The sequence below is a fragment of the Bos indicus genome, chromosome 3, assembly GCF_029378745.1.
Source record: "Bos indicus isolate NIAB-ARS_2022 breed Sahiwal x Tharparkar chromosome 3, NIAB-ARS_B.indTharparkar_mat_pri_1.0, whole genome shotgun sequence".
Classification (NCBI taxonomy): domain Eukaryota; kingdom Metazoa; phylum Chordata; class Mammalia; order Artiodactyla; family Bovidae; genus Bos; species Bos indicus.
Window position 1 is genome coordinate 57,254,554 of NC_091762.1, and position 27,030 is coordinate 57,281,583.

The 27,030-nt window shown below is 38.1% G+C and overlaps 1 protein-coding gene across 4 annotated transcripts in view; it reads right to left on the reverse strand.

Moving 5' to 3' along the window:
• Nucleotides 1–27,030, reverse strand: part of HS2ST1 (heparan sulfate 2-O-sulfotransferase 1) — a 188,537-nt gene that overhangs the window by 11,318 nt on the left and 150,189 nt on the right. For all 4 annotated transcript variants that reach the window (XM_019957151.2, XM_019957152.2, XM_070786170.1 and 1 more), the window contains exons 3-5: nt 21,542–21,627; nt 9,387–9,525; nt 1,240–1,337 (exon numbers count right to left, since the gene is read on the reverse strand). In XM_019957151.2, the coding sequence (XP_019812710.2) occupies nt 1,240–1,337; nt 9,387–9,525; nt 21,542–21,627 (323 nt within the window). The remainder of the gene's footprint in view (nt 1–1,239; nt 1,338–9,386; nt 9,526–21,541; nt 21,628–27,030) is intronic.

A 27,030-nucleotide genomic window follows, 5' to 3' on the forward strand; every position in this document is an offset into this window, starting at 1 on the left:
TATTATTGTTCTAAGGTGGGGGTGGCAAGGTTTTCCTATGAAAAGCCAGAGAGTAAAGCCCAAGATGGCTTTACAGGTCATATGGTCTTGGTCACAATTACCTAATTCTGCTTCTGCAGTGTGAAAAGAGCTACAGACAATAAACAAATAGATACAGTTGTCTTTCAAAAAAATTATTTATAAAAACAGGTATTGGGCCAAATTTGGTGTCCAGGTTGTAATTTACTGATTCCTGTTGTAAAGGAAATGATTAAAAATTGAGAAGACATTCTTTCGAAGTGTCCAAGTCTTCTTATGTTATTATAGTTGACCTTTGAACAAGAGGGTTTATGGGTGCCAACTAGACCCAATCCCCCACTCCCCAGTTGAAAGTCTGCGTATAACTTCCAGCCAGCCCTCCATATCCCCAGCTTTATATGTGAGGATTCAGTAGTGCATGACTACAGATCATGCACTACTGTAATACATATTAAAAAAATCTGTGCTTACGTGGGTCCTCAAAGTTCAAACTTGTGTTGTTTAAAGGGTCAACTACATTATGTGTTGATATAACCTACTGAGTAAGACCTTAAGGTTCACAGTGACCTAACGCTACATTTCAAACGATGATGGAAAGAACAGAAGGCATTCCCTGTGTCTCCCATGGTTTTAAGGAAGACACTAACTGCATGTGTTTCTTGTTTGTTTTTCTACTTTTGCTATTAAAATGATTGACTAGAACAAATAAATACATACCATTACTTTTACAAACTGAAAACTCAGCACATTCTGAAGAAATAAACTCTATTAAAGATAAAACATTTTTATTTTACCTTGGCTTCTCTCAAAGTCAAATCAGTTTAACAGTAAAACCAGGTAAATAATTTACCCACTAAGCCTCTTCTTGATCTAAAATGGGTGGCTAAAACAACAAGCTTAGGAGAAAACGAGGTTTATGAAAGGACTCCTGACTTCTAATTAAGAACACTGCTAGAATATAGCAATATACATAATATCAAAAATCTTTAAAAACCAGCAACTGAGAAATCATGGCAAGCATCTTATACATGAAGAATCTTTTTAAGGCACTTTTTAAGGTAAGTAAAAAACTAGATATTACTTAATTACATGTTATTTTTGGTCTGGTCTTTCATAAACTTCCTTACATTGAGCCCTTGATTAATGCATCCACCTTTGTGAAATACAGATTATGGAGAAAAATAAGTAGATTATCGATTAACGCTAACTTTATCTCCCTACCAGCATTCCGAGCTGTGGCCACAGAAGAAGGGAATTTGAAGCCAGAGCTTCTCTGGAGCACAGTCTGAGCCTCCCTCGGCTACACATTCATCAAAGGTCTGGAAAAAATACAGAGCAGAACATGTGAGCCACAAACCCGAGCTTCACCTATCAATTATCTTAATGTGGTAAGTTATTAAATCAATGGCAGCAAAGAGTTGGATAAGATAGTGACTTAAAGTGATAGGTTACAAAACATACTTGAGGCACTGAGCAAAGGTAAACATGGGCTTTTCTCATATTTTTGTTTCACACCATGTTTATAAGAATTCTTTTACCATAAGAATGTAACATCCCCAGATAATAACTTGTCCTTGAAATTAAGTACTGGTTTATGTTGAATCTGTGTATTTATATTTTCTATCCCCTTACCAAAGTAAATTAAATAAGACTCAAGATACTCTTCAGGAAATAATTATTTGAAAATAATATAAAGTAGAACTACACTTAAGTCTTTCCCTCTTTCCTCATTAAAACGAACAAAAACATCATTGTACAAGCAAAAGTGACCCCAGATACTAACGACTGACATGGCCCCTCTCCAAATGCATCTGACTAAATTAACTAAAGGGCTTCCCAAAATGCAAAAGATGTGGGTTTGATCTCTGGGTCAGGAAGAGAAATGGCAACCCACTTGGAGTAGGAAATGGCAACCCACTCCAGTATTCTTGCCTGGACAAGAGGAGCTTGGTGGGCTCCTCTTCGACAGAGGAGCTTGGTGAGGTACAGTCCAGCCAGTTGCAAAGAGCTGGACATGACTGAGCGACTGAGTACATATACAAATTAATGAAAAGGGAAAGAGACTCACAGGTTATGGGTCTAAAATTAAATCAGCTTCACTTTCTTGAGAACTTACTACTATCTGTCACAGGCATTTTTACAGTAGGCTTTATCTATCTGAAATGATATTAAGATGCCAAACTTAGACGCTCAGGCTGTTGCAGTAGTCATCTATAAATACCACCTGTTACTTCTGAGAAGAGAGAATATGAAAGAGTAGAAAGAGAATGCATCCAGAGTCCAGACTTCTGAGTTTCTAGAACCAGGTTTGACCTTATCTTGAGTAAGTCATTATGGCCTCTAAACCTCACTTTGTAATACATTTCATATAAAGTTAGGTAAATTCAAAGGTCCCTTTCAACCAAAACGCTATTGAGAACAGGACCCCAAATCCTTAGATCTATGAATAGAGAAATAGTGGGATAATTATCTTTATTCTGGCAACATTTAAGAGGCAATAGCAAACTGCAGTCCACAATTGACTTGCCCATTTCTTTTACAGATGGCCTTTACCATGATATAGGAAAAAGTTTTATGACTTGGGCTTGAATCTTGAACCAGAAAACTTAAGTTTTGTTTTAGTCTCCTCATCTAGAAACCAAGGACACAGTCTTATTTTGAAGAAGAAACAAAATGATGGATGTAAAACAATCTACCACAAAGACTGGCTGGCTCATTATAACCATTAAATAAATGGGATGTATCCATGTCTGTCTCTCTCTCTCCCCACCTGTCCTCCCTAACAGTCAAATACAATGTTTTATTGCTTCTTATTCTCCTTGACCTCCACAGCACTTGTCTATTTCTTTGAACATTGCCCTTTTGGCTTCTTGTTGCTTCTCTGTACCTTTCTGAACGTACTATCATTATCTTCTTTTAAGGCATGTTTTGGTCCTTCTACCAAGTATGGAAATTCAGATGTCTTTTCTTACCTACACCCTTCCTTAGCTTATTCACACTTCCTTGGAATACTTTATGATTTCCAGGCAGAAGCTTTCCAAATCTGTACCCCTAGATGAATCACTTCTTACGTATTTTCTGATACCTAGTGTGCCTTTTCATTGAGTTTCCAGTATTACCTCATATTTTGTATTTCTGGCAATATGACATTGCCCCTTGTAATTCAGACTCAAGATCTCAGAACATTTCTTAATTTTTCCTCTACTTCACTTAACTTCCTTGAGGTAATCTTACTTTCATCAGGATTTCACAATGCCATTTCTCCATCCTTACAATCACTTTCTAATCAGGTTCTGTTTCCTCTCTTCCTTCAATCTGCTCTTAGACCACCAGATAGTCTAAGTAGTCACTTTTACATCTTCTACTCAGAATACGTCAAAAGCTTCTAATATATTGAAAGAAAGAAGACACAAACTCTTTATCCTGGCTTTAAAGAATGCTTCATACTCTTGACTTCAATGTGCTAGTCTTATCTCTATGTATAACTTCTTTACCAGATTAACCTTTTCTACAGTTTCTCAAGCAAGTCATATGTTCCTGCAGATCTATATATGTTTGCTAAATACATTTTCTTCCTCTGAAAGTGCTGTCCTCTACTAATCTAATATACAAGACGCTATCTTTCCAATGACTACTCTGGCCTCAGGTCACTCATTCTTTTAAACTCATATAAATTAATTATATACTGCCTTGTAAAAGGATCAACTATTAGGATCAGGTATGTATATCTATTTATCTAAAGAACTTGTTTCATGTACTTTGAAAAAAAAAATATTATGTTCACTCTTCCAAACTACAGAAAAACTTCTTGGAGGGATCATGAAGTATGGATTTGTGTCCTCCATAGCACACAATATATTGTTACACCAGTTGTTTGCACAATCAATATTTGTAAATGGCTGGGGAAGACTGCACTTCAGAGATTTTGCATGAGGTTTAAAGGCACAATTCTGGTTGAGATGAAGACAGGAGTGGTAACATTTTTTCATGAAGCATTTTGACGTTCCTTAAAGTTCTCCAAAGTTATCTTAGGATTTCCCTTCCCCCATACACACACACACACACACACACGTACATCACTCTATTTTTTAAAATGAAAACATCTCAGTTTATACTTAAGACTCAATCAACCCCATTTCCATGGCCATTATATTATTTCTGAAATTTACCAGATGGTCTATTTAAATTTGCTGGTCTAAGTCACTTTCTAAAAAGTGGTTTTATTATCCTTTATGCCAACTTGTAGCTCATAAAAACAAAACCTGTGTATCTATCTCTACCATGTTCCACGTTCCAATAAATCAAGTGGTGATATATCAGAACGTTTCTGATTCCATGCCTATTCAATTTTAAACGAATCCCAAATCATAGTATGGTGCCTCTGAAACTCAGAAGAGGTGCTCTGCTTCATTATACCTCTGTCTGAATAGTCTCAGATAAAAAAAGAAATGAATTACTAAAGTGATTGTGGGTGAACTCACAAACTGTACCACCATTTTGTGTGTGTAGAATTCAAAGACATTAGAAAGATTTTGTTTAAATGTAATAAATTAGGGTATTAAAAGAGGTTACAGTATTAAAAGTTTACAGAGTCACTATATAGACAAGCTTGAGAATTTAAATATACACTATTGGAATCAAAACTGATTAATGAGTAAGCATGTGGGATTGCTATTTTAACCCAAGTTCTCAAGTTGGCCAACTCCTACTTCCTGTGTTCTAAACTGCAGAAAGTATTTGTTTTTCAGACAAAGCAAATATGCTGATAATCTTCAAGTTTACTTTTGGCCAGTAGCTTAAAACCTGCTAAAAAGTTTCCCTGGTGGCTCAGATGGTAAAGCATCTGCCTACAATGCAGGAGACCTGGGTTCAATCCCTGGATCAGGAAGATCTCCTGGAGAAGGAAATGGCAACCCACTCCAGTATTCTTGCCTAGAAAATCCCATGGACGGAGAAGCCTGGTAGGCTACAGCCCATGGGGTCGCAAAGAGTCGGACACGACTGAGCAACTTCACTTCACTTTATTTTTTTATCTTTTTTAAATTTTATTTTTAATCTTTACAAATTGTATTAGTTTTGCCAAATATCAAAATGAATCTGCCACAGGTGTACATGTGTTCCCCATCCTGAACCCTCCTCCCTCCTCCCTCCTCCCTCCCCATACCATCCCTCTGGGTCATCCCGGTGCACTAGCCCCAAGCATCCAGTATCGTGCATCATCTGCTAGCCAACTCTGGGAGACAGATTTACCACCAAAATCCACTCTTCCCTTCTTTTAATCACAATGTTTAGTTTCTCCTGCAGTTAGGTGTGGCCATATGACTAAGTTTTGCCAGTCAGCTGGGGGCAGAAGTAATGTGATCAAGTTCTGGGTCTCTTAGTTAAAAGGAAACTGGTGGGCCTCTACTTTCCTCCTTCCCACGAGCTAGAAGGCAGATGCTGTGGTGACCAATTTAACCAAGCACATAAGGGCAAGCCCCGGAAGGGCAGCAGAGTAACAATATGGCAGGAACCTCACTCGCTGAACGACAGTATGGAGCAAAGCTGCTTTAAGATCCTGGGCCCCTCATCTTTAGGCTTTTATGTATGACAGAAAAAAATCTATCTAAACATTTGAATTTCTTTGTTTTAAAAGCTTGATTTACCCTAATTCACCTACCACACATTTTATTAGACAATATAAAAGTGGAAAAAGCTGTGGTACATATACACAATGGAGTATTACTCAGCCATTAAAAAGAATACATTAGAATCAGTTCTAATGAGGTGGATGAAACTGGAGCCTATTATACAGAGTGAAGTAAGCCAGAAGGAAAAACATAAATACAGTATACTAACACATATATATAGAATTTAGGAAGATGGTAACAATAACCCGGTGTATGAGACAGCAAAAGAGACACTGATGTATAGAACAGTCTTATGGACTCTGTGGGAGAGGGAGAGGGTGGGAAGATTTGGGAGAATGACATTGAAACATGTAAAATATCATGTAAGAAACGAGTTGCCAGTCCAGGTTCGATACACGATACTGGATGCTTGGGGCTAGTGCACTGGGACGACCAAGAGGGATGGTACGGGGAGGGAGGAGGGTTCGGGATGGGGAACACATGTATACCTGTGGCGGATTCATTTTGATATTTGGCAAAACTAATACAATTATGTAAAGTTTAAAAATAAAATAAAATTTATAAAATAAAAAAAAAAAAGTGGAAAAATAGTTTGGGTTTTGCCTCCTTTATAGTTCCTTCTTATCATTTGGCAGAGGTGTTTCACTCCTACCAACTTAAAAGAAACAACACAAAGAAGGCCAATAACAAGGAAGATATATTAAAAAAAAAACTATAAACAATCAGAAATTGGTGAACATACACGAGTGTGCTAGATGTTAGTGTACAAAAGAAGTCCTATTTCTTTTATCATTTATTTATTTTTTAAGCCACAACGTGTGTGGGATCTTAGTTCCCTAACCAGGTTTTGAATCCACATTCCCTGCATTGGAAGCAGAGTCTTAACCACTGGATTGCAAGGGAAGTCCCTCTGCTCTTTCTTTATAAATATGTGATGAAAAAAGTAAACCAAGTGAGAGAAATCAAGTTAATGCAACTCAAAACCATCTTTACTGTGTAAAACCTGAGTGAATCCACCGAGGCCTTAATCAAGATGAACAGCTCCACTGACTCCGACAGTGACACTAGCCCTTGGGTTTCTCACTCACGTCACACCACAGAGGGTGACAGTCACTCAAATGCTGGCCACCAGGATTTTCCCATTGCTTTGCTAACTTCTATTAGCCTTCTCCTAAACATTTGGGCCACATTTCAGAAATGAAATTTTCTATAAATAAATGTTTTACTCTGTTATCAGAGTAAAACTTCAAGGTCTTAAAATACAAAATAAAAACAAACAAATGAAATAAAAACACTCTAGTCCAGATCTCTTCCTCTCCCAGAAAACTCAGTTCAGCATACTAGAGAAACAAATTTATAATCACCTTTTTCACTTAAACAACCAGATTACTTAGATTATTACTTTAAACATTTAATTCCTATAATTGAAGGTCAATAATTAAAATTTGATGCTTGGTAGTGATGGCATTTACATTCAAACCCTTTTCTACAAATATCTTGCTACACATTTTCTACAGAAGATTGGAAGCTGAGAGTGAGCTCCCCCTTGATTTCTGCTTAGATAAAAGCCTATCTCCATCTGTAGGCCCTACTGCTCTCATATTTAAAATGTATGGAGAAATAACAGCAACTATCCCATAAAATTATTGTATGGACCACCTGAAATGATACACGGTATGTGGCTTAAAAAAGAGCTTGATACACAATAAGTACTCAGTAGATGTGAGCACTATTATTGTTAGCTATATTAAGTAGTATTATTACCTAATTCCCCAAATGAAATAGGATAGCAACCACAAAACCATGGTATCCAGGGCTGACATGACAAATGGTGGATGTAGGAACCTATGTGACTGTGAATCTTTTCCTTACCAACATTAACATTCCTTTAGTTGAAGGAGGGAGATGGATACCGACAATTACTGAGTAAGAGCTACTGTAAATGATAGGGCTAAAATTAAAAAAAGAAATGAAGCAGCTGGCATTGAAGTGAATTTAGAAATAACTACTGATAAATTTTAAAGTACTAGGTCACAAAAGAGTTACACTACTAGATTTTACAAAATTTTGCAGACTTTCCATAGTAACAGAAGTATATATATATTTTTGAAGATTAAATAATACTAAGAGATTTTTTTTTTCAGTATCCACTGGAAAAAAAAGGGTACTGTACCCTTTTTAGGCAGAAGATCAGTACCTTCTGCCTAAAGCTTTGAGACCATGGAAAGAAATAGCAAATTCTAAAAAACGAAAAGGTAAATATAGAACAAAAAAATTCCACTGCCTTCTCATGCAACAGAGGGCACTGATAACTTAGGAAAACATTAATTGTTGGATGTTAATTATTATAATACATCAAGTATCCAGCATCACTGCTATGCAACACTAGGTTTAAAAGGTGAAAAATTCCCTCACTGAGCCACTTGCTAAGTGTTCACAGACGACCTAAGCACCATAGTAGATGTGGTGTTAACAAAGGTGAATGAAGTATAGTCCCTGCTTCTGGAAGTTCACAGCATTCTGGAGAAGACATATATGTAAACAAATAATTCAAGTACCACAAAATAAATATTTCAAAAATAGTGACATGAATGGAGTACTCTGCTGCTGCTGCTACCAAGTCGCTTCAGTCATGTCCGACTCTGCGACCCCATAGACAGCAGCCCACCAGGCTCTCCCATCCCTGGGATTCTCCAGGCAAGAACAGTGGAGTGGGTTGCCATTTCCTTCTCCAATGCATGAAAGTGAAAAGTGAAAGCGAAGTCGCTTAGTCGTATCTGACTCTTCGAGACCCCATGGACTGCAGCCTATCAGGCTCCTCTGTCCATGGGATTTTCCAGGCAAGAGTACTGGAGTAGGGTGCCATTGCCTTCTCCGATGGAGTGCTCTGGGAGCTTTGAAAAGGACATGGCTATCTGCCAGAAAAGACTTTTATGAAAGAGGTAACACTTGAGCTGGATCTTAAAGGTGGACAAAGAGTTTTTCAGAGTGAAGGAGAGACATTCTAAACACAGGGAACAAAACGTGTGCAAAAAGTATGAAGGGATTAATACATCTGGAGGAATGTGACATTTCCTGCTGAGGCACTGGGGGCTTCAGGGGAGAAAATGAGGCAGGAGAGGGTGGCTGCAGGCTCTGTCAGACTGCATCACCCACGTGTTGGGCACCCCTGTGAGCAGAGTGGTTCCAAGAAAGGTGTTCCACCAAAAAAGTGACAAAAGAGTTTGGTTTCTTAGGAAAGCAAGTCTGGGGTTGCTCTGGAGGATTCACTTTGATAGAAGACAACTCAAATCGGAACCTCCTAAGTAAGAACTCTGTTGAGCTATAATTTTTATCTTGCCTGAAAAAAATAGCTGTTTTAATAAAACAGGGTCCCCAAACAGATGAACACAAATCAGTGTCAACTCCCATCATCAAGATTTAGAGAATCAAAGTATATATCAAATATGTCATATTCATGAACAGCTATAGTAAGCTCACAGAACACTGTTAATAGGACTATAATAAAACAAATATTCAGCCCTGGAACAAAAGTAAAATACTTTCTAAAAAGACAAAATATACACTCCAAAATAGTTTATTTTTGCTTCTTCATACTTTTTTTGGTTCTTTTGAAATGTTCCACAATAAGCAAGTAATATATTTATAATCATTAATAAATTTCAAAAGCATTCACTGTTCATTGCATGCAATTCACAAACAATTATCTTTATAAAAATTCTGAAGCTAAAATACTACCTTTTTGTCTCCTTGTTTTCGTCTTCTTAATCCTGGTCTATAATCATCTCCAAATCTCAGAAAGTAATAGTAAGAAACTAGCCTCTCAATAGGATCCCTTATGACATTAATGTAAATAGGCTTTTTCTTCACTCCAAATCTGAAACAGAATAAAATTTAAATGGTGAAATCAACACTTTCATTCTGTCTGGGATGTCCTGAATTATAAGTTTGAGGTATTAATTCTGTATGGAAAAAATATGAATTAATTTAAATAGAGTATGTGGAGATTTGGTACAATTGTAATATTTATATTACAATAAAGTAGTAAGACATCTTCACGACCCAGATAATCACGATGGTGTGATCACTCACCTAGAGCCAGACATCCTGGAATGTGAAGTCAAGTGGGCCTCAGAAAGCATCACTACGAACAAAGCTAGTGGAGGTGATGGAATTCCAGTTGAGCTCTTTCAAATCCTGAAAGATGATGCTGTCAAAGTGTTGCACTTAATACGCCAGCAAATTTGGAAAACTCAGCAGTGGCCACAGGACTGGAAAAGGTCAGTTTTCATTCCAATCCCAAAGAAGGCAATGCCAAAGAATGCTCAAACTACCTCACAATTGCATTCATCTCACACGCTACTAAAGTAATGCTCAAAATTCTCCAAGCCAGGCTTCAGCATACGTGAACCATGAACTTCCAGATGTTCAAGCTGGTTTTAGAAAAGGCAGAGGAACCAGAGACCAAATTGCCAACATCCGCTGGATCATCAAAAAAGCAAGAGAGTTCCAGAAAAACATCTATTTCTGCTTTATTGACTATGTCAAAGCCTTTGACTGTGTGGATCACAATAAACTGTGGAAAATTCTGAAAGAGATGGGAATACCAGACCACCTGACCTGCCTCTTGAGAAACCTATATGCAGGTCAGGAAGCAACAGTTAGAAGTGGACATGGAACAACAGACTGGTTCGAAATAGGAAAAGGAGTACGTCAAGGCTGTACATTGTCACCCTGCTTATTCAACTTATATGCAAAGTACATCATGAGAAACGCTGGGCTGGAAGAAGCACAAGCTGGAATCAAGATTGCCGGGAGAAATATCAATAACCTCAGATACGCAGATGACACCACCCTTATGGCAGAAAGTGAAGAGGAACTAAAAAGCCTCTTGATGAAGGTGAAAGAGGAGAGTGAAAAAGTTGGGTTAAAACTCAACATTCAGAAAACGAAGATCATAGCATCTGGTCCCATCACTTCATGGGAAATAGATGGGGAAACAGTGGAAACAGTGTCAGACTTTATTTTTTGGGGCTCCAAAATCACTGCAGATGGTGACTGCAGCCATGAAATTAAAAGACACTTACTCCTTGGAAGAAAAGTTATGACCAACCTAAATAGCATATTCAAAAGCAGAGACATTACTTTGCTAACAAAGGTCCGTCTAGTCAAGGCTATGGTTTTTCCAGTGGTCATGTATGGATGTGAGAGTTGGACTGTGAAGAAAGCTGAGCGCCGAAGAATTGATGCTTTTGAACTGTGGTGTTGGAGAAGACTCTTGAGAGACCCCTGGACTGCAAGGAGATCTAACCAGTCCATTCTAAAGGAGATCAGCCCTGGGATTTCTTTGGAAGGAATGATGCTAAAGCTGAAACTCCAGTCCTTTGGCCACCTTATGTGAAGAGTTGACTCATTGGAAAAGACTCTGATGCTGGGAGGGATTGGGGGCAGGAGGAGAAGGGGACAACAGAGGATGAGATGGCTGGGTGGCATCACTGACTCGATGGACGTGAGTCTGAGTGAACTCCGGGAGATGGTGATGGACAGGGAGGCCTGGCGTGCTGCGATTCACGGGGTCGCAAAGAGTCAGACACAACTGAGCGACTGAACTGAACCGAAAGTAGTAAGAATTTTAAAATTACAAATGAAGATACAGGAGTGAGGGGAAAATTGAATGACAAATAATCTTAAATTTTACTAGCAAGAATTACATAAAACATTTCAATTTTATATAGCAATGAGTTCTGATTTCTGGCCCACCAAACTTGTAACTGTTATTTATGGACACAGCAGAAGTCCATACAAGTGTGACCATTTGAGCTTACCCTCTGTGGTGCTAATTTTAAAAACTAGATAGAAGTGAAAGACATTAAGTCTTCAGCGTTATTCATTCCTTAGGGAATGAAGAGAGTTGACAGAACACAGAAGGTGTTTGCTTTAGCAATATCTGTAGACCCTAGAATTGTCTCGCTGGTCCCTGTTCTCATATCCTCACTTATCTCAGCCTTGAACTTCAGTGTTACCCCAACTCTCCACTTTCCTTTATTCTTCGTTTAACACAATTACCAAGTTCTTCTGATTTTTTCTTTTGTAGGTTTTTCACAGATTTGATCTGTCTTCATCACTTCCTTTCCTGTGACAACTGCCCTCTTCGCAGGCCTCTTGCTTAGAGCACTGCCATAATTCGTGGCTTTGTAATTAATAATAATAGTTTTCTTGCATCCAATCTCTCTCCCTTTCAATTTACCTTCACGCCAATTCCCAACTGATATTTTGTAAAACATCACTGATAAGATCATTCTCCTTAGGAACCTGAGATACCACTGTTTATGCTGACATCAAACCCAAACTCCTTTGCTTGGTTGTTAATATCTGCTTGCCTTATGTCTTGGGACCCACCTTATTGATCCATTTTTATTTTCAACTCTCCACAGATAAGAAATCATCTATCAGTTATAATTAGGTCCCCCTCTTCTACCTCTCACCAATATATCATACTTCTAGTTCTCAATACATGCCTTTACTCATTGTCTTCCTTAACTAGAATGCCATTCGCGTTTCCCTATTCTTTTTATTAATTAATTCATTCAAATATACTTTTTTGTGTATCTAATACATGCCAGGAACTATTTTAATATTAGGAAAACAATAATGGGGAAAAAAAGACAAAATTCCTTGTCTTGCCAAAGTTAACATTCTACTTGGAAGAGACAGAATGTAAACTAATAAGAAAATATATTAATGGTAAAAATACTAAGGAGAGAAATGATGCAGTGAAAGAGAACAGGGAGAAGGGGGGACTGCTGCTGCTGCTGCTAAGTCGCTTCAGTCGTGTCTGACTCTGTACGACCCCATAGACGGCAGCCCACCAGGCTCCCCCATCCCTGGGATTCTCCAGGCAAGAACACTGGAGTGGGTTGCCATTTCCTTCTCCAATGCATGAAAGTGAAAAGTGAAAGTGAAGTCGCTGAGTCGTGTCCGACTCCTAGAGACCCCATGGACTGCAGCCCACCAGGCTCCTCCATCCATGGGATTCTCCAGGCAAGAGTACTGGAGTGGGGTGCCATTGCCTTCTCTGAGAAGGGGGGACAGTACAATTCAAACTAGGGTTTCCCAGGGAGGCAGCACTATTATTACATTTTTTTAATATTTGGCTTCCCTCATAGCTAAGTTAGTAAGAATCTGCCTGCAATGCAGGAGACCCAGGTTCGATCCTGGTTCAATCCCTGGGGCAGGAAGATCCTCTGGAGAAGGAAATGGTAACCCACTCCAGTACTCTTGCCTGGAGAATCCTATAGACAGAGGAGCATGGCAGGCTGCAGTCCGTGGGTTGCAAGAGTCAGACAAGACTAAACCACCACAGCACTATTATTATGTGATGAGAAGACAGCCCCATCGATATCTGGGAGAAAGTGCTCCAGGAAGATAAGACTTCCAAGCAGGAAGGCCCTAAAGCAGCTAAGTGCTGGGCATTTTTGAGAATCAACAAGGAGGTCAAAATGGCTGAGGCAGCATGAGGAAGGGGGTAATGACAGAGCATGAGAGTGGAGAGAAATGGGGGTGATGGTGGGGGAAGTGTAGACCACGTGGGCCTTGTAGGGCACTACAAGCATCAGGAGGGAGCCTGAGTCAGCAGAGAAGTGTCATGATATGGAATCTAAAGTACAGAATGGTAACTGTAATCAACAAGGTGTGTGTGTGTGCCCAGTCACTCAGTCATGGCCAGCTCTTTGGGACTCCATGGACTTATAACTTAGATTTCCCTTCTTACTAAAATCTTTTTTTAAAGGCACCCAAAAAGCACATAGCTAACCTAACCAGTTTCACATTTCCTCTTACTTTTGCCTGTTACAATGTCTTACACACACACAAACATTCTATAAATATTTTATACTAAATTTTTAGCAAATAAGTAGTGAAGAGAGACCACAGAAGAGAAAAAAGCAAGATGCCAAGATACAACTTGCTTCTCTCAGCCTTTGAATTACTGAAAAGTAACTGAACAGGACATTTCTAATTTACAAACAGGTTGGATTCTGTAAGAGATGCTTTGTGTGTAAAATGGGGTCAACTCTGTTGAATTCCAGTCCTTTTTCTCACTATTAAGCCATTTGTCTAAGTCATTAAAATCTTTTGTACATATGGAAATACTGAAAACCACAGAGAACTTTAGAGCTTATTGCTGAAAGTGAAAGAGGAGGGTGAAAAACTTGGCTTAAAACTCAACATTCAAAAAACTAAGATTATGGCATCTGGTCCCATCACTTCAAGCAAACAGATGGGGAAACAATGGAAACAGTGACAGACTTTATTTTCTTGGGCTCCAAAATCACTGCAGATGGTGACTGCAGCCATGAAAATTAAAAGACGCTTGCTCCTTGGAAGAAAAGCTATGACCAACCTAGACAGCAAATTAAAAAGCAGACATTACTTTGCCAACAGAGGTCCATCTAGTCAAAGTTACAGTTTTTCCAGAAGAATTGATGCTTTTTGAACTGTGGTGTTGGAGAAGACTCTTGAGAGTCCCTTGGACTGCAAGGAGATCAAACCAGTCAATCCTAAAGGAAATCAGTCTCAAATATTCATTGGAAGGACTGATGCTGAAACTGAATACTGCTGAAACTGCAATACTTTGGCCACTGGATGCGACGAACTGACTCATTTGAAAAGACCCTGATGCTGGGAAAGATTGAAGGCGGGAGGAAAAGGGGATGACAGAGGATGAGATAGTTGGATGGCATCACCGACTTAATGGACATGAGTTTGAGCAAGCTCTGGGAGTTGGCGATGGACAGGGAAGCCTGGTGTGCTGCAGCCCATGGGGTTGCAAAGAGCTGGACATAACTGAGTGACTGAACTGGACTGAACAGAGAACTTTTTGGAAAAACATTATTCTATTAAATTTGTGAGTTGGTTGATTAGAGCTTGGGGTATATTTTTTCAATAAGCAACTCATAAGCCTATAAAATCAACAACGATGCAGTAAAATTTTTCTCACAATTTTTAGAAAAGGAAACAGTATTGTTGCAAATCTTATGGCATTGTCAAATTAGGTATCAGAGTAGATGCTCCATAAGGGAAGACGACTTTCTTTCTGGTTCATAGCTTTATCATTAATGTTTAGCACGATGTCAGATAGGTGTTGGATATTAGAATCAGGTTGAATGAACTGTTGTGAATTGGCTACTTACAAAAGGCCTTCCTCTGGAACAGTGTACTCACCAGTGAGAAGAGGGTTGGGAGGCATTAGGGAAACATACCTGCTACTTAACTGATAATCAAATATAATAAAATCCCTTATGACTATACAGTGGAAGTGAGAAATAGATTTAAGGGACTAGATCTGATAGAGTGTCTGATGAACTATGCACTGAGGTTCGTGACACCGTACAGGAGACCGGGATCAAGACCATCCCCATGGAAAAGAAATGCAAAAAAGCAAAATGGCTGTCTGGGGAGGCCTTACAAATAGCTGTGAAAAGAAGAGAAGTGAAAAGCAAAGGAGAAAAGGAAAGATATAAGCATCTGAATGCAGAGTTCCAAAGAACAGCAAGAAGAGATAAGAAAGCCTTCCTCAGAGATCAATGTAAAGAAATAGAGGAAAACAACAGAATGGGAAAGACTACAGATCTCTTCAAGAAGATCAGCGATACCAAGGGAATATTTAATACAAAGATGGGTACGATAAAGGACAGAAATGGTATGGACCTAACAGAAGCAGAAGATATTAAGAAGAGGTGGCAAGAATACACAGAAGAACTGTACAAAAAAGACCTTCACGACCAAGATAATCACGATGGTGTGATCACTGACCTAGAGCCAGACATCCTGGAATGTGAAGTCAAGTGGGCCTTAGAAAGCATCACTACGAACAAAGCTAGTGGAGGTGATGGAATTGCAGTTGAGCTCTTTCAAATCCTGAAAGATGATGCTGTGAAAGTGCTGCACTCAATATGCCAGCAAATTTGGAAAACTCAGCAGTGGCCACAGGACTGGAAAAGGTCAGTTTTCATTCCAATCCCAAAGAAAGGCAATGCCAAAGAATGCTCAAACTACCACACAATTGCACTCATCTCACACGCTAGTAAAGTAATGCTCAAAATTCTCCAAGCCAGGCTTGAGCAATACATGAACCGTGAACTTCCAGATGTTCAAGCTGGTTTTAGAAAAGGCAGAGGAACCAGAGACCAAATTGCCAACATCCAGTGGATCATGGAAAAAGCAAGAGAGTTCCAGAAAAACATCTATTTCTGCTTTATTGACTATGTCAAAGCCTTTGACTGTGTGGATCACAATAAACTGTGGAAAATTCTGAAGGAGATGGGAATACCAGACCACCTGACCTGCCTCTTGAGAAACCTATATGCAGGTCAGGAAGCAACAGTTAGAAGTGGACATGGAACAACAGACAGGTTCGAAATAGGAAAAGGAGTACGTCAAGGCTGTACATTGTCACCCTGCTTATTTAACTTATATGCAGAGTACATCATGAGAAAACACTGGGCTGGAAGAAGCACAAGCTGGAATCAAGATTGCTGGGAGAAATATCAATAACCTCAGATACACAGATGACACCACCCTTATGGCAGAAAGTGAAGAGGAACTAAAAAGCTTCTTGATGAGAGTGAAAGAGGAGAGTGAACAAGTTGGCTTAAAGCTCAACATTCAGAAAACAAAGATCATAGCATCTGGTCCCATCACTTCATGGGAAATAGATGGGGAAACAGTGTCAGATTTTATTTTTGGGGGCTCCAAAATCACTGCAGATGGTGACTGCAGCCATGAAATTAAAAGACACTTACTCCTTGGAAGAAAAGTTATGACCAACCTAGACAGCATATTCAAAAGCAGAGACATTACTTTGCCAACATAGGTCTGTCTAGTCAAGGCTATGGTTTTTCCAGTGGTCATGTATGGATGTGAGAGTTGGACTGTGAAGAAAGCTGAGCACCAAAGAATTGATGCTTTTGAACTGTGGTGTTGGAGAAGACTCTTGAGAGTCCCTGGGACTGCAAGGAGATCCAACCAGTCCATTCTAAAGGAGATCAGCCCTGGGATTTCTTTGGAAGGAATGATGCTAAAGCTGAAACTCCAGTCCTTTGGCCACCTCATGCGAAGAGTTGACTCATTGGAAAAGACTCTGATGCTGGGAGGGATTGGGGGCAGGAGAAGAAGGGGATGACAGAGGATGAGATGGCTGGATGGCATCACTGACTCGATGGACATGAGTTTGAGTAAACTCTGGGAGTTGGTGATGGACAGGGAAGCCTGGCGTGCTGCGATTCATAGGGTCACAAAGAGTCGGACACGACTGAGCGACTGAACTGAACTGAACCTTAACTGAGAGAGCCAAGAGTCTTGTAACAGGTAAGGGCAGGACAGTGGGGCAATGACTCCATTCTTAGATTGTGAGATTCCCTGGGCACCTCTTTTATCATCTCTGTTATTAGCCACTGATCCACCTGAGCTATCCCCTTGGGAATTACCTCCTCCCAGAATATCTCCTACCAATGCTATGCTAATTCTAAGTCACTTCAGTCGGTCCGACTCTGTGGGACCCCATAGACGGCAGCCCACCAGGATCTCCCGTCCCTGGGATTCTCCAGGCAAGAACACTGGAGTGGGCTGCCATTTCCTTCTCCAAAGCATGAAAGTGAAAAGTGAAAGTGAAGTCGCTCAGTCGTGTCCGACTCTTCGTGACCCCATGGATTGCAGCCTAACAGGCTCCTTTGGGATTTTCCAAGCAAGAGTACTGGAGTGGGGTGCCATTGCCTTCTCCTACCAATGCCTCCTCTTTTCTCCTAGTCCCTGAAATGTGGAACAGATGGAGATTCTTACCAAGTAGAAGTGAAAGAGGGATATGTCATTTGACAAAATCTTCTTGCTGTCTGGGAAATGACTTTCTGGGGCATGGCTTTAGGTGGCCTTTATCTGTGTGAAACATAATTTTTAATGAGATAATCTATGTGAACTTATTCTGAAAATGGATAAGAGTTATTATTTATAAGTCAGAGTATGGGCATGTAGACATGGAAGCAAAGAATTATAACTGAAAGTAGGCATGATAAAACAGCACTGGACCATTCAGCTCAACTAGTAAGGAAACAAGTTTGTACATTTACGTCTCTGGCCAACCAGGTAGTTTTATACCAGTGGAAAAATACGTTCTGTGGACTCAGCTTTAACCCTGGCCAGTCATCTGAGCAATTCCTCAGGAGGGCTCAGATGGAACAGTAGAAAATTCGTCTTCACTCCAGGAAACTTAACTATTATTGACCCATTAGAACACAGTGTTTCTAGGAAGAGAACATATTTCCTAAGAATCTGTCATGTTAAATGATGATCAAAAGGGGAAAAATATAATCTGAGCAGCAAGTTGGTAAGAAACCTTATTCTTGCTGTATTAGCATACATGGTATAACAATAAGGAAGACAAACCAGGAACATTTCTTTACACCCACACTCTATATAGCCTGGACAGATGAATGAACATCAAGAATAGTTAAAAGAAGTACACACTCAGAACATTTGAAAGGAACCTTGACAACTAGAAGATGATGAAGCTGAAGGAGGGCTGAAGAGTCTTCATGAAGTTATTTCACTTTGAGATTTATGCTTCACACTAGATTTAACATTTCAAGTTAAGTAGCAGTTTCACACAAGGGACACTGATACACAGTTGATCTGCAGTTAGATGAATTCGCAGATGTGGAAACTAAATAACAAGGGAGGACTGTACACATTTATTCTGGACTCTTTTATCCCTAACACATTCCTAGAAACCTCCAAAACCTGCTACAGTAAATTCCCATTGTCTTGTTTCAAAAATAGTGAATAACCTGTTGGTATTTATTGGTCCCACTGACAATGATACGAAGAACAAAAGATTTTTTAAATAACTATTTCTTGAAATGAGCATTCATCTATTAAAATGGCACAATTTTTTAAAAATAGGAGGGGTGGTCTAACACTACCAAGTTAGTGAGGATATACAGCAAAATAATAAAGTCACTGGGAAAACTGCTTAGCAGTGTCTTACCATCTAGCAATCTCACTTCTAGGTTTTACACAAGAGAAATGAAGACACTGTGTCCACACAAAACCTATATGCAAATGTTCTGGCAACTTTACTCATAATCAGCAAAAGCTGGAAAAAACCCAAGTATCCAGAAACTGGTGGGTGGACAGAAATTGTTCTGCCTCCATCCTTACTCCCCAGTAAGGAACTAACCACTGACACATGCACCCAACTGGATGAGTATCAAAAGCAGCGCACTAAGAAGCTATTCAACAAGACTTGGTGACTGACTAGATCCATGTGGCAAAGAAAAGGGTGATTCAAAATGACTCTAAAGTTTCTTCTTTGGATGCTTTGATAAATAAAAATGGGTAAACTTCTCAAATGACATTTGGAAAGAAGAACTAGGAAATGCGCTGAAAAATATAAGAATAGGGTTAAGACAAAAAAGGAATGAGATAAGGTTAAGACAAGACAGGACAGGAACGCAACTATAACAAGAAGATATTTTTGTTCTTATTCTAAAGTTCTAAACAAAACCAGATAAACATAACCAAAATATTTGCTCTTATTCTAAAGTTCTAAACAAAACCAGATAAATATAACCAAAACATAGCTTGAGCAGATATGGGTTTACAAATAACATGTGTGCTTCCTGTGATCAGTCTAAATTAGAAAGCACTTTTCAATTTTTATTTGTCCATCTTTCTGCCTAGGTTTTCCCGGGTTTGTACTCTTTTTAGTGTTTCTGCTAAGGCAATTGAAAAGCTATGTGATTAAATATTTCTTTCATTGAATTTGACCATTTTTTTTCTTGAAGGCAAGTATTTTAATGGACTCCACAAGGTACTACACCAGTCAAGAATATGTTTTAAAGAATAAAGTATTTTAAAAACTGGTAAGGTGATGTTTCTTTCCTCTCTTCCTTACTTGTTGTGAGTATGACAGTCAAACTAAAAATCATTTTTTAAAAGATACTAGTTATATCTAAAATAGTTTGTGACTATATACATCAAAATACATTTTCTCTAGTTGATTTTTTTAAGGTATTTGTTTAAAATCTTGTAAAGGTCTATCAAAATTTTTCACAACACTTTTTGCTTCCAATAAAATGAAACATATTATGAAAATATTCAAATCCTTAAACATTTATGTCAGTATTTAATACATGAGATTAATCTTTCCAAGAACTTTGTGTTTTTTCAACTGTAAGAACGCTAGCATACACCAGAGCTTCATTCTAAGACTTTTGCCAAAAGCAAAAGTACTCAATATTATTTTAATAATGAAAACCTCAAGTATGAAACCAAGCTATGTGTGGGGAAAAAAAAATCATTTATGTGAAAGGGTAACAAACATTCAATTGAAGGATAATGCAGCCCTGAGGGAATATGCATATGAATGAAGTTTATGAAATTGGTTCAGTGCCTCTGCAAAGAAAAATAATTAGTTTATTTTAAAGCTGCCTATAAAATGTTTTCAATATTGCTGTATGAATTATTTATAGAAAAATGTACATCTAACTTTAAAGCTAATATTTTACTGAAAGATCCTGAGTGCTGTAGGAGGAACTAGAAACAAGAATATACTGTTTTATGTATGTAATATTTGGGAGGTTCCTTTTAATTATTTGCTTTCCAAAAAAGTTAAGATTTATTATCAATGTGGATCTGTACCATTTCATTCAACTGTTTTTCTTTTCAAATTTGAAAAGCTGAAATGATAGTGGGACATCAATGTAACTTTTGGATTTTACACAGAATGCTCTTTGAAGTTGCCAAATACAAGCGGATATATTACTCTGAAGTCATGACTGCTAAAGAAATGACTGAGCAAATGCATCTAAGATTAAATAATTTAAAAGTAGGGGACTTCCCTGGCAGTCCAGTGGCTAAGACTTTGCCTTCCAATGTGGGTTCAATCCCTGATCAGGAAAGTAAGATTCCACATGCCTCTCAGCCAAAAACATAAAACAGATGCAATACTCTAACAAGTTCAATAAAGACTTTAAAAATGGTCCACATAACAAAATATGTAAAAACATATTTTTAATGTTTTTGAAATTAGTTTTATTATGGAAAAGATTGGCATTTGAGGTTTTCCAACAATAATACTCTATGTGCTACAAAAAAATGTTTAAATAGATTCACCAAACTATACATATTTAGAATATTCCTTTTAATCAGTCTTCTGATTAGTACTTAATGTGGCACAAACTCTAGGGGGAGGCACATAGTGCTCAGATACTGTACAAAGGCCTATACTTTATTAACTTTTCTTGAAAGAGTTATGACAGGAATACCTTGATCCTATGCCTCCCCCAAAACATGGAAAATTAGTTATTTATGTCCAGTTTCAGGCAAATCACTATAAAGAAAAATCACTTTAAAAAAAGTCTTTTTATATCTCAATTGTAAAGCTAAAACAAGGTAGCCAAAGGGGAAGTGTGTCTTGGCTGAGCAGCAGACACTTCGGGTTATCAGTAACGGAGTAATGGCTTCTTTGCTTTCTCTGTTCTCAGTCAATGATGTGGTAAGTCATAATTCGACTGGCTTCTAGGTTAAAACTTGGAACTCTCCTAAAATAGTGTTATTTGATTGCACATGAAGCAGAAACATAATGATAAAAAATTTTAAAGGGCATTACCTAAATTTATCTACCTTAAATTTCTAAAATTAATATGACAATAATCAATTTATGAACACTAGAGGGCAGTAAAACACTAGAAGGTGTATTTAAATTACACATCTGAAGTGGCAAACACAAGCCAGTACTTTTTTAAAAATCAAAATCACAATTATTTAATAACTTTATCCCTTTTTAGGTTGCTAAAGTACAAAGCATTCTTTTGTGTATAATTCTGGGTATAACTTACTTTGCAAAATCCAAATAAGAAATGTGCCCATGATAAAACCCTGGTTTCATCTCTTTCCAGGCAGTTATATTCTTTACAAAGCGCACCTAAAAAAGGAGAACATACTCATTATTTAAGTACAATTTAAAGAAAATAAAATTTTGTGATAGCAAAATGCTTTTCATTTAGGCATTTAAAACTGATCACACCACTTTGACAATTATGGAGCTTGAAATACAGGCTTCAACTAAGAAAAGCATAGTGTGATATGTAATTACTAATGCATCATAGAGAAGCTACTGTCACCACTCTTAGAAAAGAGTGAAAGAGGATCTTGAAAACAAAATTGCACAATGCAACCATTTACAATACTGTACAGTGAGTACATTTATGTGGTGGGTGGAGGTATACAAACACACAAGCTGAAGCAGGTAGCAATTCAATATGGGGATAGTCTATGCAAATCTCTTCTTCCTAGAGACTCGTTATTCATAAAAATTCACATTTATAATGACTAACAACTAAAACAAACATCAACTAATCCTAAAACCAAATGAGTGAACAAAAGATGAGTATCAGAAGACTTTAAACCACTAAGAGCAGATATCATATGGTTGAGCAGATATCATCAACTTGCTGATAAAAAAGCTAAAAGGTAAATTTTTAAAAATATCTAAATATTACCATTTTAATCTACTAGAATTAAAAGTATACAAAAGATTAGTTAATATAACAACTTAAGTATAAATATAAAAGTTTCAAGAACTGGTTAATATAGAACTTGATAAACCAGCTATAACAGAATTATGATAAGAATTATGATACATAATTCTTCAAAGAAAAATAATATAAATTTCTGATAATCAAATCTCTGCATGATCAACAGCAAGTGGCTAAGAATCTCTTCTGGAGACTAGAGACAGTGTGGGGATGGCTGAGGGGTGGGGCCCGCCACCCTACACTGCAGGGAAAGCGCCTGTAAGCTGGGATATCAGCCCCTGACACAGACTGTCAATCGCCTACTTCTGACAATTTACCAATCCTTCACTTATATTTCACAATAGTTAGTCACATGGTGATATTCTGGAGCACTTATTACCAGGTTAGTCAATAAATTAATAGCCATGAATGATGGCTCCTGGATAAGGCCCACTGGTAGGAACAAAGTAGGGAAACTGTGGAAGCAGCCTTATGTCGGAGGACGTGAACTAAGGCAAGATGGAAGATTCTGAAAGGAGGATTTATAACTCAAAGACTAACAATGGAGTTAGAAACAATGGGGTTTTTGGAGGGGAAATGAAAAGAACCTTAAATTATTATTTTACACATACACACACATTATTAAAATCTGAAAATTGGATGTAGGTAACAAAACTATGTTGTATTAGAGAATACACAATTATATTTCAGCAGATATTTACAAATTGTCCCCACCAAAACGAATGAGCCAAATAAACATGTGATTTGAGATTTCAGGTTCTTTCCTATTTGTTCTTCAAGACATCAAATAGAATAAAAATATCAAATGGCAAATGAAAAAGAAATAGAAAATAAAATACTACTTAATCCATAAACTGAATCCTTAAAAAAGTTTACATGTTGAATATGAAAAACCCTTATAATTTCTACTTAATGGTAAGTTACACAAGCTTTTGGTTCTGTGAAAATCATTTTCAGTATTTCAGTCCCAAATGAGGAAGAAATACACGGCAAAGAGAATAGGAATGGGAGATGGTGGTTCAAGGGTGCTTAAGACTCTTACAGCTGAGCTCTTCAGAAGCTGAGATTTAAATGGATGTGATGGTATAAGAGGGAAATGAAAGGGAATGACAGATTGAAACCTGAGAAAACAGTGTTATATAAGCCAAATGTTGGAGGATCATAGTACACTGGGATGAAAGACAGGTATAAATTTCAAGTGTCCTTTTTCCCTCCACCCTTCCAAAGGATGGTCAAGATCAAACTAAATTCTGCTAAAGACACACTCCATCTGCTGTGTGTCCTACAAGGTGAGGTGAAGAGCCCTGGAAGCTGGATGAGATCTGCACTGCTACTGGGCTTCCCAAACTCAGTGTGCAAATGAATCATCTGGGGCTCTTGTTAAAATGCAGATTCTGACTCAGCGGGTATGGAGTGGGGCCCAAGATTCTGCACTTCTAAAAAGTTTCCACAGCATGGCCAGGTCAGCGGGTGACACCGAGGAGCAAGCCTTTAGCACGTATGGACCCAGGACCTAACTCTTGGTTTTATCAACATGAAGCTCCTTCTGTAGTGCCTGCAAAGGAGGCCTGAGGTCTATAGAGGCTCTTTAGCAAGGATATACTCTCTCAGTTACTTTCATGAGTTACTTTCTTCTCAGTTACATATCATGCTTTCATGATATGGGGGAAAAAAAAGTATGCTGAACTAAAACAGTGGTTTAAAGGTTATCTACATATATAGATAATATATATACATATATACACACACACACATATAAGCTACCACAACATATAAAACAGAATGAGGGGTGGGAGCGTAATGCCCCCGTCTACTCAGTCTCCTCCATCTGCCCACACAGTGATGCCTGAAGCACTCTGGAACCAAAGCATTCCAAGAAACACAAAGTATAAAATAAATAAAAGGGTTGTGCCTCCGTTGGACTCAGGGAAGTTTGGTGAAGGCAGAACAGAACAAGGATGAAGCATTCACTGCTGTCACCGATCTCAAACTTTCCTGTTTGCAGAATCAGCATTTTATTAGGATATCCTATACTCCTTATGTTACAGAAACTGAAGTCCAAGAACCACATACCTCCGATTTTTGGTCCAATCATCCTTCTATACCACTGGCTAATTTCTTTAATCTATTATTGTCCAATTTAAACAAGGTTGGGGGGGAGGAACGACTTGAAAGAGGAGCAGACAGGTATCTTTAACATCATAATACTGATCAACAGACTTGGACACTGAGAATTTCAGGTTCTGTCCAATGCTCAGGAAATTCCTGAGATCCAGACATTCAAACCTCCAAGATCTCAAAGCTCTGTTGATATATCTCTCTCAACTGTTTATTTTCCTGCTTACATTCATTGTCATCTCAACTTCCAATCTACTCTGTGCACTATCTCTTGTATTGAATAACCATTTTTTGACAATGGCCGCTGACTTATTCTTGCCTTTTTATTGTCCCGGGTAACCTCAAGCGTTGCTGAACAATGCTGGTCAAAACTAAGAGACCCAGTCTAAATGTAGGACTTTGAATCTTACTAGACTGAATACATTCTGAGGCATATTCAGGTATGTTATTAAATTCTCTACAGTTTTTTTTTTTTTTTTTTAATTTTATTTTTTGGCTGTGCTGCACAGCATGTGGAATATTAGTTCCTAACCAGGGATCGAATCTGTGCCCCCTGCATTGGGAGCACAAACCATCTGGGAATTCCAGAATAGAGTGTGGAATTCCCTACACGCTATTATTGCTAGTCTCCAAACACACAGAATCTTTCTCTAATCTCCAACTAAGAGAATACTGAAAGCTACAAACTTAATATATATGTGTATGTATTTTTTTTATTTCATCTAATCAATATTTAACTAGGGCAATCTGTTAAAATCTCATTAATAAAGCTGTGGCTGATTTGCAATAAATCAAAAGATGCTGAGCTGAGATTTACCTTCCTTTCACAGGGAAGCAAAAAGTGCTAAGTAGACAAATGCTGTCAGTAAGGTTAAAGTGGTGCTTCACAGTCATCTGGAGAAAAGGCTGAGCATTTAGAAGTGTCATTTACATATGGCTGAAATTCTACACCATCCTAATCTCCTCTTCAAAAGTAATCTCCCAGGGCATAAAAACCTAATTAATGCCCTCTGAAGAACATACTTTTTAAAAGTTTTCCTTTCAAAGTATTAATTTAGCCACATTTAATTTTATCCTCTGAGTTCTCTAGAATTTTCCCTGCCTCTCATCGGTCATATTCGCTTATGCCCTTTCATCAGTCTAGCTGCAGTCCCTGCCCTGTCATTTTCTGTGTTCTCGTCTCTTCTCTTCCACTTGACTTTCAGTTTTTCTTCTGGTTTTCCTCTACAGTGGAGCATTCTGCCCAAGACTGTGAGATACAGCTCTGGGATAGACAGGAGTAACGGGAGATGTAGATCAGGTGAGCAAGCTTCTACTCAGTTCATTTTATGGATTCTTACTGACTACAATACTTGGCACTAATGAAAGATAAAGAGAAGGGTAAAAAGGAGCAAAACTAATAGTATCAAATGAAGCTGAATCTGAAGACACTGAAAACTCTTGGGGAAAGAAATAAAGTCATCATAGCGACTTTATTCAAAGAGAATTTCCATACTCTGATTGCAAAAGGCTATCAAGAAGATGTTTCAGAAATAGTAGTTAGATACAATACAGGAAAAAGGGATGTTTTTATGGCTAGCCTGGAGCAGATTTTAAACTGTGATTTTTGTCAGATTTTATAACTCTTAAGCAGAGTTAGGCTAGCAAGTAATCAGAAGAGGCCTTCAGGGAAAACACAAGCAATGCAGGGAGGGGTGTTGTGATTTATTTGCTAGTTGAACCAGAACTGAACCAGTACAATAGGAAAAGTGAGAAAGCACCCTCTCACTAACACTATATCTAGATTTATATTCTTAATAAGAGTAATCTCAACATTATGATTAAATGTGATCACAAAAGAACTTGTTTTCCCTATCTAAAAGTAGGAATGTCATCCTGAACATCCTGGTCAAATTCCAACTTTGTAATTACTACCTACTGAGTGAACATTACTATTAACTTGGGTAATTATATATACCAAACTCCTACTCATGCATATACTTAAAATAAACATTCACTGTACAGCCGTGGGTAGTTATATGAGGAGAGGAAGTTTTCTATGCAAAGAGAAAAAACGAGTAATAATTGGATACCATATAAGAAAGGTTCAGCAGCAGAAGAACATAATATACTATCTGCACTAAAGCTCAGAACTGTGTTGTTCAATACTACTACTATCAATCAGAGGCACTCCTTCTGCCAGTATTTACCACGCTGGCATCATGCTCAGCTAAGAATTACCTTCAGAACCTAAGCAGGTTCATTTGTTCATTCATTCATTCAACAAAAAGTTACAGACTATCTACTATGTATCTACAATACATACAATATGATATGGAGTATCTACAATAGAATGGGAAAGACTAGAGATCTCTTCAAGAAAATTAGAGATACCAAGGGAATATTTCATGCCAAGATGGGCACAATAAAGGACAGAAATGGTATGGACCTAACAGAAGCAGAAGATATTAAGAAGAGATGGCAAGAATACACAGAAGAACTATACAAGAAAGATCTTCACCATCCAGATAATCACAATGGTGTGATCATTCACTTAGAGCCAGACATCCTGGAATGCGAAGTTAAGTGGGCCTTAGCAAGTATCACTACTAACAAAGCTCATGGAGATGATGGAATTCCAGCTGAAATATTTCAAATTCTAAAAGACGATGCTGTAAAAGTGCTGCACTCAA